At 34.0% G+C, this 19,067-nt stretch overlaps 1 protein-coding gene across 2 annotated transcripts in view; it reads left to right on the forward strand.

Annotated features, from left to right (window-relative positions):
• Fas1 (fasciclin 1 Fas1 domain-containing) overlaps positions 1-19,067 on the forward strand; it is a 550,235-nt gene that overhangs the window by 492,253 nt on the left and 38,915 nt on the right. For both annotated transcript variants that reach the window (XM_081749115.1, XM_081749116.1), the window contains exons 8-9: positions 13,157-13,390; positions 18,609-18,820. In XM_081749115.1, the coding sequence (XP_081605241.1) occupies positions 13,157-13,390; positions 18,609-18,820 (446 nt within the window). The remainder of the gene's footprint in view (positions 1-13,156; positions 13,391-18,608; positions 18,821-19,067) is intronic.

The raw sequence follows: 19,067 nt of genomic DNA on the forward strand, positions 1-19,067 counted from the left end.
AAAATTTCAGACTTCGATTTTCACCTATATATACCAGGGTGTCTACTGGTCATGAAAGTCATGAAAGTCATGAAAAAGTCATATATTTTGCTTAGTGGTCATGAAAGCCATGAAAAAGTCCTTTATTTACCCAACTGGTCATGAAAATCTGAAATCTCAGAGTATATTTTATACTTCATACTTTTATACCTCATACTGCATGTACTAAAACAGTTGTGTCAGGTCAGTAATTGTGAGAATTTCACCCACCAGTTAGTGCTGGCTAACTGGTACTTTACTGTCTTCCTAGCTGCTCCCCATTTCATCTTCTAGTCTCTGTAATATAGTAAAAACTTTTTACTGTCCAACTTTCTGATCTGCTATTTCTTTACTTCTAAGAAATGTAAATTGTGTATTTTTGGGCCTTTAGACTTATGCAAATAGTATTATTCGTTTGAGTTTGCAGATTTTAAATTTGATGATCTATTTTTTTAAAACGAATTTCTTTTATAATTTGTTTTGCCTTTGGGCAGTTCTCTGAGTGCTTAATTTCAGACAAATTTCTGCTAGATGGATAATTATACTCAGAATTAAAACTTCAAATACAGTATAGAGTGATTCACTCGTAAGAGCAGGCCCGTATTTAGGTAAGTGCTATTCTGTGCTCGAGCACAAGGCGGCAGAATTTTAGATTCTTTCTATAAGATTCACAATAAGTGATATTTAAGACTAGCAACCCGCATAGTTCCGATGCACCACTGATGGTAGGGGTTTATTATTACTAATGGTAAATTTTTATCGCCATGGTCATGAAAATTTGAACAAAAGGGTCATGAAAAGTCATGAAAAAGTCATGAATTTACTTTCTGGTATTCCAGTAGACACCCTGTATACTGTGACAAAACAAACTCCGTCACGTGAGGTACTTGTTTCGTGATATGCTGCTGTTTGTGAAAATTACATCAAGAAATACATGTATTAGTGCAATGAAATTTATATTCCAAATTTATTTACATTGTTGTGCACAAATGATCACAATTTCAAAATCGTATAAGTTTAAGGTTGGTAAATCGGTATGGAGTGAAGTCTTCACATCTTGCAGTCAGAGCCTCTATTGGTCGTGGCATCGTACCAGAAAGACGTTGAACAAGTTCCTGAGGTATCACCTGCCATACTGCTTGTTTGTCAGTCGAAAAACATCCATACTATTAACTGAAGGATGACGATGAACAAGGTGGCAACCAATCATATTCCATACATTTTTGATGGATAAAACGTCATACGACTGTATAGATTAGTGAAGTAGCGGCACCCGTCATTCCCGGAAAGGGCTTCCATACTTCGGAATGCCCTCTCCAGTGATCTGGTGACTATGTGCCTTTGGTTCACGTAGTTCCGGGTTCAGTTCCTGCTGGGAGAGCACAAAAAAATAATTTCATCATCGTTCACGTTTATTAATCACCCGGTCTTTTTTAGCCTAAAGGACATAACCGTGGGACATTAAAAAAAAAAAACATTTCGGGATACGTGTAGGCGATATTGTCCTGTTGAAATATGACGAAAAAAAAATAAGTTGTAACCTCGACCGTTAAAAATTTTAATATAGCTTTGATTGGCTAATTCTAATATAGCTCAAGTGCGTAGAACCGAAATCACGCATTGTGCCTAGGGGTGCCCCTCATTACACCTGTTGTAAGGCCGCTATGATGCTCGATGATGCATGCTGACAGATTTCCATAAGCACTAATGCAAATGTGGCTATAACTGAAGGACAGGTTAAAGCGAAATTCATCCATAAACATAACCGCCTGCCAGTTAACACGCCAACGAAGATGTTTACGTATCCATTGTAGGTTGAGGCAACTATAGTTCTAGATCAATGGAAACTGGCACAAGTGCATATATGTAGCCAATCCAGGTGCCATCGACAAATCTATGCCTGTTATTATGCTCCAGCATCGAAATAATATTTTGGACGTTGCTGCGCGACTTGTCAAGGCATGCGAACAAGCTGCGTCACTCTATAGTGTAGTCACATTTGCGCTGTGCACTGCCTATCATCGCTCCTTACGGTTCTTTTCTGCTTGTTACATGTATCACTGTCATGGCTACACTATGGACGCTTTCATTATACGTGCATCAATTTCACGTGCAATGAGAAGTCATTTTCCTGTAAGCCGACCGTGCAGCCCATTTTGAACGTAGTATTTCGTATTGTGTCTTTTGACGTCATGACGCTTGCGCACATATTTCTAGATTTCTTGTCCGCGCTTTACTACTTGAGGCCTGCTTAAATCATCCTCTCGAGCTACTACTTTCAGAATCGAATTGAGGTCACTACTAATCGCACGAAAGCGCTATTTCGCTGAAATTTTAATCGTTCATACGTCATGCGCTGCCGTGCGAAACCTGGACGCATTTCTGTCATTTCCTTCTTGGGTTTGTAATTTTCAGAAACAGCAATGTAGATGTAAAAAGAAACAAATTAAAATTTTGAATACGTATTCCTAGAATTTAAAATGTGCTTTGAAATACAATGTTAACAGTGTTAAACATGTGTTATTTACAACTGATAAATACTTCACAAACACATAACGTTGTCTTAACATATTATTGACATGTTTCTAAGCTCTTAACATGGTCGAATAAAATCTTACCACTACATTTAAAGTACTTCTGTCTAAACTATAATACGCTATGTTCTACAAAATTTAATATTGGTTTTTATTTTATAGTTCTTTTGAAACAAGAAAAGGAAAAAAATCATGAATTTTGCGTAGAGCAATTGTTAACAAAGTTTGCGCAGCATCACTGTCAATAGTAGTAGTAAAAAATTAACGTGATTGGTCTCTCCAAAGAAAATATTAATAATTACATTTCATTAGCATTTGATATACTTTACACTTGTATTCCTTTTAATTGTTATTTACGGGCCATCTAATATTAATACTTTAACATGTAAGAAACTGGACGTATTTGTGTCATGAAACACGAAGTGATTAAATAGAATGAATGAAAATAGCGAGAGGGTTTAAAAAGATCTTGTCTAACGACTAACAAGATTATAGAGTAAAGTACATAACAAATTTCGCTTTGTACTACTGCCCTGCAATAGTAAATACACCTACAACAGTAGTTTAAAACCTCTACGATAAACATATACTGTGTTATACTGTCATTCACCAAACATTTACAACAAGAGTCACTTTTTTTATTACTTAGAACTGGATACAGATTGTTTTTCTTATATAGATAATGTGATCATAGTTAATGACACCGATGACATTATAATTGCCCTTACCGAAAATAATAAAGTATAGTTTTAACGCTTGTTTTCCAACATAACTCTAAGCTATATAGGTTCTGCATCGTAAGCTAAACTGCTGTGAAATGTGCTAAATAAATAATTATAAATTAATGATAATATGTAGATACATCCGCTAAGAAGTTAGGACAAAGCAACATACATATCTCTTTCAATGTTAAAAAATAATTACTGCAGTATATTTTTTTGCGGCTGTAGGCTTTGTTGAAAGTTGCAGTATGCAGAATGGAAATTTGGATGTGGTCTTTCAGAAGAGTAGAAGGAATATATAATATATTGCCTGTATTATAAGAGACGTTTTAGAGAGCATGGTGGCAGGAAAGAAAGGGAGGGGGCGAAGGAGACTGCAATTAATGGACGATATTAAAAGAAGAGAATTTATACGTGAAGACGAAGAGGTTAGCGGAATACCGTGGAGCATGGAAGCTTTTCAGTTGTAGCAAGTGACCTACCAATAATGGCAGAATGCCTATGATGATGATATTGATGATTAAATTAAAACAGAAATTTTAAAGATAATATAGTTAGGTGATTTTCAAAATACCAACACATGAGAAATTTTAGAAGTTTCTTTTTCTTTTTTTTCAATTTTGTAATTTTGATTTTACTACGCATAATCTATGTACTTTGGTGCACAAACGCCGTGTGTGTGGGTTTTTTCGCGGTTTTTCCACTTAAAAAAAATCTTTCTGCTCTTCTCAAGTGCTAAATCTGAGTTCTTATTTTCTATCCAACTATTTCTAAGGAATATGTTAATGTAGGGTGACCAGACGTACTGATTTTCGCAGTATAATACTGTTTTTCAAAGAGCTGTCCTGCGTGTTGCGAAGACGCCTAGAAAATCGAGAAATGCCCTTTTTCAAAACGTCCTGCGAAATGTCCTGAGTTAACTTATTTGCATTATCTTAATGTTTCATTCTTGATTCACATTTTAAATCACAGGTACTCTCTTCCTGAGCGCTGTGTTTTTTAACATTTCTCAAAAGATTATGAAAGGAGAACAATCAACAAACCATTGTTTTGCAATACATTGTTTTTACTGAAGCTTGTTGAGTTATCGGTAAGGTAGGAAAGGTTTCTTTTTCAACTTAAGACAGGGATGCTAACCAAGTTAAGTAGAAGTTTCCTGGTGCCGGTCTAAATTTTCCCTTATTCCTTAAAATAATTCCACGCTCCGAAAATAGATTAAAAAAAAAAAAAAGTATTTAGCCTTATTTACGAAGTTTCATTATACGTTCATAAAAATAAACCACTTTGTCATTCATCAAAATATTTGGAGTTGTGTTGAATTCGTTCAATACTATTGTTCAGTACTTTCTTTTTAAACAAAAGTGAATGATAAACTTAAGATTAACGTTAAATGAAATAAGGACGTGCATATTGCCGACGCTAGGCTATCATATATTGTTATATTTGTGTCCTGCTTTTCGCTTTTCAGAACCTGGTCATCCTATATTAATGTGTTTATTTTGTTTACGCAGTCATATACAGTATATCGTATAGAAAAAAAATTATTTCTGACGAAGTCAGTCCCGGCAGGTAAAACATGAAGAACATTAATGTATTATATAAATTGAAAGAGGTAATGCTAGTCGTTCTGGTATATTATAATAATAAAGTTAATCAAGCAGTAATACATTGTTTTAATAATTAAATGTTACTGTATTGTCAGATATTGTTGTGTTTTGCTCTTTTACCCGCATGATTTCTTTTCACCTACCTTTGACAGAATTCTGTTTTTGGTAAGAAAACAATTTTCTTACGTTAACATGCTACTAATTGCCGTTAAGGTGTACACTAATGTTTTACATATTTTGTTACTGTTATTGCTTTAAAAAAAAAAAAAATATTCAGGAGCTAATAGCATTGCTTCGCCTTATTTAGCACGTAATAATAATAATTTTAAACACTGATAGCTTTGCACACTTTACTATAGCTTTATCGATCAGCTAAACTTAGAAATTAATCAAATAAAATCCCTTTCTTTAAATAATGTACAAAAGTTTTAGTGCTACGACTAATTAATACTTTATAAATCAAGGACATAAAATTTAAGATAAGCGCAAAAATCTAACATTGTTCACTAATCTCTACCCACTTATTAACTTTTCCTAAAATATTGCAAGATTTTCAAAATAATCTATGCTTTATTTGCGTTATTTTCTAGTATGTAATCGTACATTTGTTGTTAAGAATTCCGTGACGTTATGACATATGCAGACATAAATCTCTGAGAACATAAGTTATTTCAGTACTAAATACTGTACGCAGAGAAGTTATAAGATTATTTTACACGATGTCTAAAAGTAGGAAAGTCTTCAGAGTCAAAATACTATTTGGGATGGGGATTGAACCTGAGTCACCTCCTTACTGTGTCGTTCCTCTATCCACTAAACTACCCAGTACTCCCCCAGGCAGCCAGACGTTCATTCTTTGAATGAACATCTGTAGAAAATGTGGTGTAAGAAAATAATGTGTTTTTGTATACTGGTATATGTAATTTAACCATCACAAGGAATAGGGCGGCAGCTCAGTGGTTAAGCGCTCACCTCTGATGCGAGGGGTCCCTAATTCCATTTCAGGCTGGGGGTCGCGGTGGCTCAGTGGTGGAGCGTTTACCTCTGGTGCACGGGGTCCTTGATTCGATCCCAGCTCGCGCCAAATGAGCTTTGTGGTAAACAAACATCGTGTGCGTGGGTTTTCTTGGGGTTCTTCCGTTTCCTCCTACTTTCCTTATTTCACATTTCATTCATTTCTCATCATCACCGTGTCCTTTAGCCTAGCCGGCATAACCGTGGGACGTAAAACTGAAAGATTTTCCATCTCAGGCTATGGGAGTTTGTGGTGGACATCATGATGTTCGTTGGTTTTCTCGGGGCTCTTGTGTTCCTTCTCATTTTCTCATTCTACCAATTCTTTCATAATCATTCATTTTAATAATCTTTTATCTCCTTTAACCTAAAGGACACTGTGGAACGTTAAATTTAAGATTTCATTTATTTTTCTTTTTAATCGTCATAGATATTCATTAATGTGTAAATATTGGATTTTTTAAGATGTAAAATGTAGTACAGTTCATGTGATCTGAATATATGAACAGCAAACTCAAGAGTGAGACTGTGTGGATGATCTGTGGAAAAATTGGATAAGTAATAGTCACACAATACCCTTCTTTTCTTCGATCCTGGACCCAGTTACATGTTTTTACTTTTTAAATTTCCTTGAATTTACATCTATAGGGAATATAAAGATACGACGTTGTTTTCAGTACTTCTGATGTAAAACCTGAAAATATAATGAACAATTTTAATACAGTTTCTATCAAATTCTAATTTCTATCTAATTGTATCTTTTCTTTTGTCAAATTATAATGATTAAATTCGGGAAGATTCTGTGTTGTTCATTGTGTTTTAAAAGTAATGTAATATTTCATACCTTAGTTTCGTGTTGACAGAATCGAACGAATACTAGTCAGAGTTTTTGCATGACCGAGAATGTAAAAATAATGAACCCAAAATAACTAACAGCTTTAATATCTTACTTTAAATAGATTTAAATAGACCATGTACATAGTTTGTGGTATTAGAAACTAATTTAGTGTAAATAGTTCAGTAAAATAATAATAATAATAATAATAATAATAATAATAATAATAATAATAATAATAATAATAATAATAACGAAATAATATAGATAAATAATTTCAGTTATTGGAGCACTATATAAGATCAATTAAAATATCGACGCTATAAGAAATCTAACACCGTGAATATATTAGCAATACTGTGGATAGTAAACTTAATACTTCTGACGTTTCTTGATCCCACTACACTGTACATAGAACAGACTAGAACTGAATAAATTTATAGGACATAAATGTATTTTCAATATTGAGGATTTATTGTGACGTTAGTTAAAAATTTTTCAATGTTGAATTTGAAAGTTAATTTTTATCTGCGACTGAGTTAACACAAATACAACGTTTCTTCAGCCAAATTAGAAGTTCCTTTATGAATAAGTGGTCAATGTTCTACTCTTTAGTGTAGACGACTCATGTTGTATACTCGGTAGGAACACATCTACTGATAAAAGAATAAAACGCCTAGTTACTGTTTACAATTTTAAACGTTCAGTAAATTAAATGTTTTCAGTCATTTTACGTAGTTTAATTTCTGATTTCTGACGATTTCTTACACTGCCAAACTTCTAGAAACTATTTAAAGTAAACAATTTAAATGTTGGACATGTTTAAATGTCTAATAAATAAGACTTCTATAAAAATAACGCTAGCAACTCATGATACCATAACTGGTTTGCCAAAAAAATAATTTTTCTTGATTGTTGATAAAGATTGTATCTTCTCTCTCAGAGAAATACCTTTTGAGAGAGAGAGAAAGCAATCAAAGGAAACAAGGCAACTACTGTCTCCAAGAAAACCTTTGCTCAGAAGCAAAATGTTAGCCATCTTCTCTAAAATCTCCTAATGAAAATGAATTTTTGATAATAGAATCATGACCAAAGGAAGACACTCAACCTTTTCAGCCCCCCACACAAAGTATAAGTGGCTGCATGCCAGTGAATATCAATTCAGCTCTCATTAATTAGTCACTTAACAAAAAATAATGAAAATTACGTGCGCCAGACACACACACACACTAAAAATCACATTATAAATTCTTCCACTAGGTAGTTCATCAGATAGGAAAAAGAGTAGAAAAGCATAACCTAAGAACAGAAAATTAGCTGTGAAGCGCTCAGGTGGGCGTTGTGTTGAAATTCAGGGTGAACATGATGAAAAAAGTTGTGAAACATAGATACTTTGCCCCGATTTTTTCACTTTTCTATCTTTAATTTTTATTTTATTTTATCTACTTCTATTTCTCTTTATTTTTTCCCTATTTCTTATTTTTATACCTTCAGTTTTTATATAATTTTTCTCTATTTCTTTTGTTTCCTATCTTTATTTTTTCATTTTCTCTTTATTTGTTCTCTTTCCTATTTGATAAATCATTTAACAAAAGAGCTTTTACTGTACTTTTTAATACATATAATATGATTATATTTTCACTATTTTCTGATAAAATAATTCATTTTCTGTTTCCGCTTCGAATTCATTTGTCCAAATTCTTTTATATACCCAAGTGAATCAAATTCTCGTAATGATATTCTTGTCTGTACAAATGCGAACTTACTGTATAACAACATGATCTTACTATATGATTTTTAGCTCCAATAATCTACTACGTGTATTCTGGGAATCGATAATGGATACCAAAATAAAAATATGTATGATATTAAATATAGTATTAAATATGATTAAATATGATATTAAATATAATGACCCGCAAGTTTGAACTAGTCAACATTTATTTATTTATTTATTTTCTATTCATTCATGACGATCTCTGAAGGGGTTAGAACCTACAAACGGCATAATGAACAGTTTCAAAAGCTACAGTAACAGAAGACTGTGCTCGTGCAGGCTCCCTGAAGTAAAAATAAGTTCCAAGATTTGCCTTTCCTTCCAGATAACCATGCGCAACACATACACAATTTAACTTTGAACATGAAGAGCACCATAAAATTTATCATCCTTAGAGAAAGACATGGTACTATGCCTATTCATACTAATAAGCAATGGCTTACACAAAGGACGATTTCGGGATTTTAAGACCGAGAGCTAGTTTATATGCTAAACTAAATATTTATCGTGTTAAGATATGTATAGAAACATCCGAAATTATGTTAACTTGGAAGCTTTACTCTTTCCCCCTCCTTGATGAATTTCTGCGCACATCACTGTCAAGAAGTATTGGACTTTTGTTTTAAGAGCATATCATATCGACAATACACGATCCCTCTGTACATTGCACTCTATAGAATATGTCTCAACTAAGGTACGCTAAGGTATGTCCAAACTTCAGGAGGTGATTCCTTTAAGGACAAGCAACAAGAGTCTGTACCAATATATACACGATATCTTGTCGCTCCGGATGTATACAGGGTGTTCGAGAGTGTGCTTACTATATGGCAGACGCCCTTAGTGGTGTGGAAAAACATAATAGATTTTTACGTTTGGGACATCTCAAATTTCTTACATATTCATCGCTTGTCAAGCATATCTACAATCTGGAGAAGTGCATCGTTCAACCCTGCTACGCTATTCAAGCAACACCACGTGATTTTAAGCATGTATGTGCATCCATGTGTATATATAGTTGATCATGATACTTCGTGTTTGTGCCTGTCTATGCACGGATCGTGATTAATTTGACCACATCGTCTAACAACACTATGCTCAGTGTGAGACTATGTCCTTACCTCCTTGCGAGAAGCGTGTGTCATTCCCAATGTTACATTAGTTAAATGTTACTCCTAGTGCTCATTGTCAACATTCCACTTACCTCTTCAACTGCGCCTACGGCACCCTCGTGACTGTTTCCGCTGTTTTAGCCTCCCACAAGTATTGATGGCTCGTTTACCTGTACTAACAACATACTCTGCGGCATGTGTCCTGTCTTTTGGCTCACCCTATATATCGTTAAAACGGTGCGTTATCATCCATATATTGATAGTTGCTTGTCCTTAGATGAATAATCTGCTGACTTTTGGACATACCTTAGTGTATCACTATATATATAAAATCGCATGACGTATACCACAAAGTAACTAGCTCTCATAGAATAAAACTAGGTGTTTAACTGAACGTTTCATTTCAACTTCTTTGGAGGTACCTTCTTGTCCTAACAACATTGTAATTAGTTATATTCCACTTATTTTATTTTTATTTATTTATTAATTATTTTTTGGAAATACATGTATAACCGAGTATTTTGTAAGGGATGACAAGTACCGTTATAATGTATACCTTATTTTACATGTTTCTGTTACACACACACACACACACACAAAAAAAAAAGCTTTCACTATTCACGGCTACGAGCAGAAGCAAAGTCGCGCTTTTGTTCTATTTTTCTACCTTCTTCAGAAACATATAACAGATTTTTCTTCAGAGTTGGTTGGTTTAAACCAAAGTGTTTTAAACCATGGTTTAAACAAAATAAAAAAAATAAATAAAAATACTTTAAATCGTGTGAACTTCATGGTGACGTTTCCACATATCAAGCTATCTCCATTAGTTTTATCACCTTTTAATCAAGGCGTCCCGTGTTCAATTCTCGGTCGAACCACAACCCTTCTTTCAAGTGTAAACCAAGTAGCGGTTCGGATGTCACTTTAAAGCGAAAATTTTCTTCTTGATAACCTCGGTATTACATAAGAATGTTTAGCCTAAACATACGAAACGAAACCAAATTGTATATTTCTGCTTGCCTGAATGCCTGTTGTTTTATAAAGAAGCCAAGGTTGCTTAAATAGATTGATAGAAATTGGCAAAATTTATCGACTAGCTACATAGCTTCCAACATTAGCTTGGATTGGACCTTCAGTTTTAATTTAATTGAATGATATCTACATACTAAATTTGTAATTTAATACCTCAGTTTTAGCGCACTGATTATGATACGTTGACCTTGAAATTTTACATAGCAAGCAATAACGGGTTTTTCACGTTATTGCTTTGTATTTAAAGTAATAACAGGATTTTCCCGATGGCTAAGGCGGGAGTTTCCCGATTTATATACAATTCTGTATAATGGTTTCACTTGTGCAACTGTTTACCTTCTGAAATGACTCTTGACTATTATATTAATAAGTACGTAAAGATCAGTACAATATATTTTTATCAGGAGTGTTTCGTGAGTGAGTCGGCAGACTCATCGCATTTGTGGCCAATAAGTCTGGTTTCGAGTCCAAATAGAGGACAATTTCTGTCGGATATAAGCCGAGAGGCGATTTGGATTCCGCTTTAAGCTTATGTGATCCCTTCAAGCATACCCTGTTGTTGCATAATAACACCAAGGCGAAACAAATTTATTGCTGTCCACACGTAATATAAATACATAGAGCAAATTATTTAAACAAAACAAAAAACTGGTTTAACCCCCCCCCCCCTAAAAGTGTTTAAACAAAAAATAACTTTTTTTTTTTTTTTTTTTTTTTTTTTTTTTTTTTTTTACATGGTTTTTGCCAACCTTGACCTTCTTCCTTTCGTTGCTTTGTCACTGGTAGGAAATCAATTTTTCATATTAGGACGAAAAATATCCTCTGAACGTTTGGACTGATAGAAAAAAATCACAATCTCTGCCGTCACTAAGTGGGGTGCGTCTGGATTGGCAGAAAGATACCTTTATTCAATGAAAAGCTGATACAGGAATCTGCTTTGAACTGTTTGTGCAAAATGCAATGTATGGAAAGAAAAGTTTGCAAACTTCGCAAAGCACGACTCACTTAGATTTTTGTTCCATAACAAATTGCTGCTAAAAATAAGTTCGTTATAAATCGAAACCCTTTCTTCTTTCTCCTTCATCTTTTGGAAGTATTTCAAAACGGCTGTAAGTAGGATCTAAAAGATGAGTGACCATTCTGTCTTCTTCTCCTTCTATCCTAAACCATAGGTTGGTGGGTAACATGGAAATTTTAAAACTTTTCGCTCCCTTGGGAGAACTGTTTTATACTTTGATAATATCTCTTCTTCGTAACATCATCTAAATATTCTATCCTTGGTCTTCCTCTTCGTGGTTTTCCTTCTGCCTTTCTCTCTGTCAAAACGGTGATACAATCGGAGTGCCGAATAAAAAGGTCAAGCATACTGTTTCTTTTTCCCTATTATCTTTATAATCTGTCGTCCTTCATTAGCTTCCTTTAGTAAGTCTTCATTCCTTTTCTTTTCGGTCCATGATATGCGTTGCTTTCTGCGCCAACACCACATTTTAAATGCTTCCAGCTTGGATATTTAATCCTTTTTCAATGTCCACGTCACTGATCCGTAAAGCGCCACGCTCTATACCAGAGTCTTAGTCGTTTTCGAACGTCCAACGACACATTTCTTGATGTTAGCAGTCCTCTTTTCCTATTGAATGCTTGTTTGGCCTGCGCTATTCTTGAACTTATGTCTTTTTCATTCCTTCCGTAAAAGTGTGCTTAAAATTGGATAATGTAGTAACCTTAGTTTCCGCCATAACTTTCATAAAGGATTTTCAGATAAGAGAAACGATTTTGAAACTGAGTTCATTGATTGCTATGGAGAATCTTTCCTTGTCCTTTCTTCTTAATAACAATGATCCACGTTACCAAGACAGAGCGCGTAATATATGTTCTCAATCAAATATTATCATTATTTGGGTGTATATTTAACCCTACAAAGCATGATTTTTTAAAATTTTCTGTGAAAAATATAGTTTTGCAAGAAAAAACAAACAAAAATGAGTAACAGAAGTACCGGTACATTTAATAGTGCCATCTAAGTGGAAACTGTGGAATTACAACTAGCTTCGAACATTCCCAATCTGGCTCAACATGCATTAGCAATTACATACCGTTATGTAGGAAAGCACAGCACTATGACCCATATCTGTCTCACTATGCATTGTAGGGTTAATAGTTTTTGCATAGTTATTTGTCTCTGTGCACCACTTAATTTCATTTATCTTCCTTTTATAGTGTAACAATAATGAATATTGAATGTAGACAGCAGAATTCTTGACAATGTTTATATATATTGTAGACTTTCGTTATAATATGTATGTGTGAGGATAAATACTGTATTTGTATTCTTTTTTAAGGTAGATATGGATTTTAACATTGACCAGAAAACATATTTTGTATTTCAGGAACGTCTTGTATATACTGCTGAAGTAAATTTAAAAACTGAAGTGATTTGATCATTTGCGAGTAAATATATTTGTGCAAAACCCTTTCGTTTTCACATTACTTGTTCTCTTTCCAATACAGAATCAACCCATTGCACAAACCTTCTACGACCGCATCGAAAACTACGGAAAAAAGTTTATGGAAAAATTGCAAGAAAAAGGCGAAATGACTTTGTTTGTTCCATCTCACCACGCCTGGAATACGAACATCTCCAACATCCTCTCCAACAGACAGAGGTTTGAAGATATTCTTCAAATTCACTTTGTTCCCAGACGACTGACCATGAGGCTTATCCAAGAGGAGCACATTTCAGAGGTAAGAAAATGGCTTTTTTGTTGTTGTTGTTGTTGTTGTTGTTGTTGTTGTTGTTGTTGTCGGAGAACACTAGCTGAAATGTTCATTCCTTGTATGAGAATAATATGTTAATGAGCAATATTTAAAAGGTATATTGGAATTCTTTGTACTGTTTCAATAAAGTGAACTAGCACAACTGCTATTTTATCAGTACATTTTGTTATTATATGTTGATATTCGAGTTTAATTGTTAATTTCCATTTTATTTAATAAAATTTTCATGTTTCAGTTGTTTTAATTTTATTTATTTATTTATTTATTTATTTAACAATCATTAGATACAGCTCAGAGGCCATTTTATACTGGATATCTAACAACAATAATAACAATGGAAAGGTATCGGCCAGGGCCTGTTTAATAGGCACCATCACGGCATTTGCCTGGTAAGACTGAGGAAAACCCTAGAAAACCCCAGTCAGGATGGTCGGCAGTGGGAATCGAACCTACGATCTCTCGAATGCGAAACACTACCACTGCCACTTTACTCAAGTGTATATCAATTAATTTATCTTTCTTTACTGTGTCTCAGTGAAAAGATCGAAGACTCATAAGAAACTTATATGTGAGCCAACAAGTAAGTGTTACAATAGAGGAGGAAGTGACAGAGAGGAGTTCAACTGGAAGGGGAGTTCGATATGGATGCTTTCTGTCGCCTACATTATTTAATATTTATCTAGAAGAGATGGTGGAAAAGAGCCTACAGAATGAAGACGGCATTTCAATAGGAGGTAGAATGATTAGGTGTATATGGTGTGCAGATGATACGGCGCTTGTTGCAGAATCTGAAGGGAAAATCAATAAAATGTTTGGAAACTTGAGGAAGTACTGTGAAGTATATGGGATGAAAATAAATGTTAGAAAGACAAAAGCCATGGTGATTGGAACGAAGAGGTCGGTGTCAAACTTAGAAGTAGGGGAGATAGAGCAGGTGACTAGTTTTCGATACCTGGGTAGTATTATTAATAATGATATGAAATATGAACGTGAAATAAAAGCATGGATAAGAATGGCGAAAAAAGCCCTTAAGAGAAAGAAAATACTATTTTGAGGGTCCTTGAATAAAGAGTTCAGGAAAAAGACTCATAAAATACTTTGTGTGGAGTATTGCACTGTATGGGTCAGAAACATGGACATTACGCGAAAATGATGAAAAACGACTGTAAGCTTTTGAAATGTGAGTGTGGAGAGGAATGGAGAGAATTGTTAAGTCTAGCGGAAAACGAATGAGAGGGGTGTTAGAAACGGTGGGGAAGAAAAGAACAGTTTTAGATATTATTGAGAAAAAGAAAAATTGGTTGGGACATTGGCTAAGAAAGAACTGTATCATGAGAGACGTGCTAGAGGGTTTGGTGACAAAGAAAAGAGTGAACAGGCGAAAGAGGCTACAATTGATGGACAATATCAAAATAGAAAAATCATATGTAAAGACGAAGAAGTTAGCGGAAGACCATGGAGCATGGAAGCTTCTCAGTTACAGCAGGTGACCTACAAATAATGGCAGAATTGCTATGATGATGATCTGAGATAAAACTTCTCTAAAATATCTTTTGGAGCTTTAATTTTTTAAAAAATACATAAAATTCTAATTAAATATAAATGTTAACTTTAGTTTAAAACTCAAGTAGGAATTTCAAGGAAATTAGATTATTTTGAACAGTCACATACAGTTCACTTTATTTATTTATTTATTTATTTTAATTTTCTTATAATGAGCCGGATGACTTAAGTTCGAATGATTAGGGTTTATATTGTACTATTTCTTAGAAATACAGTTCGTTTATCGTGTCAGTTAATTAATTATGTGTATCTGCTTTTCCAATACGAGATTCATAAGTGAATTTGCACATTCGCAAATGCTTGTGAATTTCTTATACTTAGCAATTTAAATAGAAAATTAAGATCTTAAAAGAAAAAGAAAAAGGTAAGAATTAAGTCAGTTTACCTAAGTGATTAAATAGCATGACTTGTAGCATCAATAGCGTATCCAGAAATTTCTTTTTTTCGCATTCATTCTCGCTCCCAGATTTCATCGTTCCAGCTTTGTATACATAGAATAATTAAAATCACACAGAATAAGAAAAAATACGCTGTAAGAGATTTTGCTAAATATGAGACCCATCCAGGAAGTAACTTTCTTACGCGTCCAGTAACTAGAAAACCGTATGTTGTGCGAAGCGACTGCGTGCACGTGAAAGAGTAAGATCCTATCATGGCGCATGAGTCAGCGGAACTTCCCTAGTGCTCTCAGTAGCATCGTGGTAGTGGTTGAAGATGGACGTTACTATTGCAGCTCCCGCCGCGTGTAAAGTGCGAGCAGTGATCAATCGACGCTATGCCCTGTGCATTCAAAAACTTTATCACTCCTCGCGTGGATGTGCCTCGTAATTCATCAGCTAGGGAGTGAAAGATGTAAAGAAAAAGAAAAGAATATAAAAGTAGCTGTAAAGCGTCTATATGGGCACCATGTTGAAATGAATGTTCAGGTGATAGTGTTACCAAGCTGAAAGTAGCAATTGTTAATGTTTTCATATTGTTTGTTTGCATTTATATAATATTGTATATAAGATAAAGTTTACTTTTACTTTCTCGTGCGCATGACTTGTAATTTTAGGTGGATAATATCATTGCCAATTTCTGATGTCTTCTTTCGGACACACTAACTTAGAAAATGCTAACCAACTTGTTGCGTGGAATTGCATTTTCTGTTTCTACTTTCTTCCATTAATTTAGACCATAACCTTAATTCCTACTAAAGCACTGATAAGTCCTGTTCTTGATTTATAACTACAAAATTCCAACACTATATATGATAATTAAAAATACTTATTGTGAAAATTCAATCAGGTGTTCGGTATTACGATACCACACGATACCAAAAATCTTATGAAGGGTCGGACTCGAGATGTATTCTTGGCTTGGCTCGGTGAAAGTAGTAAAAGAACACTATGTAATAATAATAATAATAATAATAATAATAATAATAATAATAATAATAATAATAATAATAATAATAATAGTATATTTCTTCTTATCATCATTGTTCTTGGCAAGTTTCAAATAAAAAAAAAAAAATACAAACTTTTACAGTGTTTATGTTCAAGACTGTAAACCCAATGATACAGGAAAAAGTTATACATGTTTAGAAATTAACCATCAGCATACTTCTTATTTCAATTCATATGCTGTTTAACCTGTTTAAAGCGGTTTAATATCATTGTGTAGTTAGTTACTTTAAGTCATGATTAATAATGATTAACCACTTATTACTAGATGATTTATCGTGATCTAGTAATCCATCTATAGCTACACAAAGAAGGAACCCTAGTAAAATTTATTCATATAATCTGTACTGCAAGTGCGAAAGCAATTATACAAATTTGAGAAAACGTGAAAATTTCACATTTTATGCCTTAATTATTCCCGGAACATTTCTAATATTTCGCAAATTTCTAAATATCAAAACTATTGCACACCGAGCTTCCCTTACACGAATCATTCCTACGCCGAGTGTTCTTTGATCCGAATTCAGCGTTTCTCGACATCAGTTTCCTGTTAGAACTAAGATTATGATACTGAACTAAGACGATAAAATTATTTTCTGAACGGGCCAATGGCTTTTTATAAAACCATGTGCATCTAATGTTTTGAGTGCAAGAAAGCAATGTAGTGAGGTCTCGACTTCAGAAAACCTCATTTAGGAGGCTAGTGATTTTTATAAAGTGGGATAAATCTATCGTTTCGGGCGCAAGAAAGCTTTTTACGTAGGTCAGCTCTTTCTCTTTTTCCCATATACAGTATACATATACCTGTATTATGCCATAAAATTACTACTATTTCTCTTAGTTTGATCACTTTCAGTTTAAACATAGGAAGGATACATTATGGTGTATTAAAATTGTCTAATTTCAAGGAACAGCTTTAGATTACGAAAACATTTAGCGGTATTTCACACAAATTTGAAATACCTTTTGTATCGTTATCAGTAGCTAGATGATACATGTAAATCTCCTGTACGGAGTATATCACATTTTAGTGCTCTCCCTCACATACATACAAACCAAAACATTCCCAATTAGCATAAGTCCCTTTGAATTCTAGTTAGTAACTACAGCATCCAAGATATGTAGTTTAAAATGAAAATGAAATCTTTAAGTTTTACGCCCCACAGTTATGCCGGCTAGGCTAAAAGAGACGGTGATGATGAGAAACGAAGGAAATGGTGGGAGGAAGAAAGTGGGAGGAAACGGGAGAACCCCGAGAAAACCCACGCACACGGTGTTTGTCCACCACAAAATTCACTTGACGCGAGCTGGGATCAAACCAGAACCCCATGCACCAGAGGTGAATGCCTACCACTGAGTCACCGCGGCCCCGAAAAATATGTATTTTGTTTCATATCTTTAAAAGCCTATTCTTGAAGCTGTTTCACGTATCATTGCCGATTAATAAATCATTAAAATCCACTACAATGTAGATAAGGGGATACCGTAGTTCAGTAGTGAAGCTCTCACTACTCAAGCGAGGGATCCTTCGTTCTATCATAGGTTATATAAGTATGTGGTGGACAACATCGTGCCTTTGGGGTTTCTCGAGATTCTCCCATTTCCTCACACATCCTCATTCCAACTAGTTCTTTCACACTCATTCATTTTCACTAATTATCCATCTCTTTTAGCTAGGGCATAATCGTATGATCTTAAAGAAAATATTTCATTCCATTTTTCATATAAATCCTTGCTTGCTTGGTGGTTCCTGAGTAAAACTTGTTTTCCAATAGTATGGGGTTCCTATTCAGTAGTATGGGGTTCCTATTCAGTAGTATGGGGCAGAAAACGACCATTATTCTTGTTCATCACCGAAGACCTACCCAGCTGTACCAGTGAATTCTATGGATATTTTATTCTTTGATAGAATCGTATTTTTGAACGAAATGAAGTCTCGTCACGATATAATGTTCTGTCCTGGGAACTAGTGTTTTAAAAAAAAAATCATATTTGTAAATTTATATTACTTCGCGCTTGATTTCTGCTCAAAACGTATTTGACTATGTACTATTACATATATTATTATTATTATTATTATTATTATTATTATTATTATTATTATTATTATTATTATTATTATTATTATTATTATTATTATTATTATTATTATTATTATTATTATTTAATTGTTACAGGTTAATACTGCCGCTGAGAGGAAGAAATTGTACTTCAACATCATTGGAGAAAATGACACTAAGATACTGACCGTAGAAGGTGGTGGAGTCAACGCAACGGTAGTTGAGCCTGATGTTGCTGCTACAAATGGTATCATTCATGTTGTTGACAAGATACTTGGCATTCCGTATTCGACGGTCTATGAGAAGCTTGCTACAGATCCAATGCTAAGGTAAGTGCAGTAAAAAGAATATTAAGATTATGAGTATGAAAAGGTTGGATAACAAAATGTTGTTACGATTTCTTCATTGTTACTGTTCTGAAGGAACTTTCTATTATCTCTAAATTAAAACTGCTGTGTATAATCATTATTACAGGAATAAGACTTTAATAGTAATATATATTATTTACAAGTGATTTAAAAGGATACACCTCTCAAAATTTATAGTTCCTTAGTGTTGCTTCCAGGTTTGTGCACA

Source organism: Thermobia domestica, chromosome 2, assembly GCF_964235325.1.
Source record: "Thermobia domestica chromosome 2, izTheDome1.hap1.1, whole genome shotgun sequence".
Lineage (NCBI taxonomy): Eukaryota > Metazoa > Arthropoda > Insecta > Zygentoma > Lepismatidae > Thermobia > Thermobia domestica.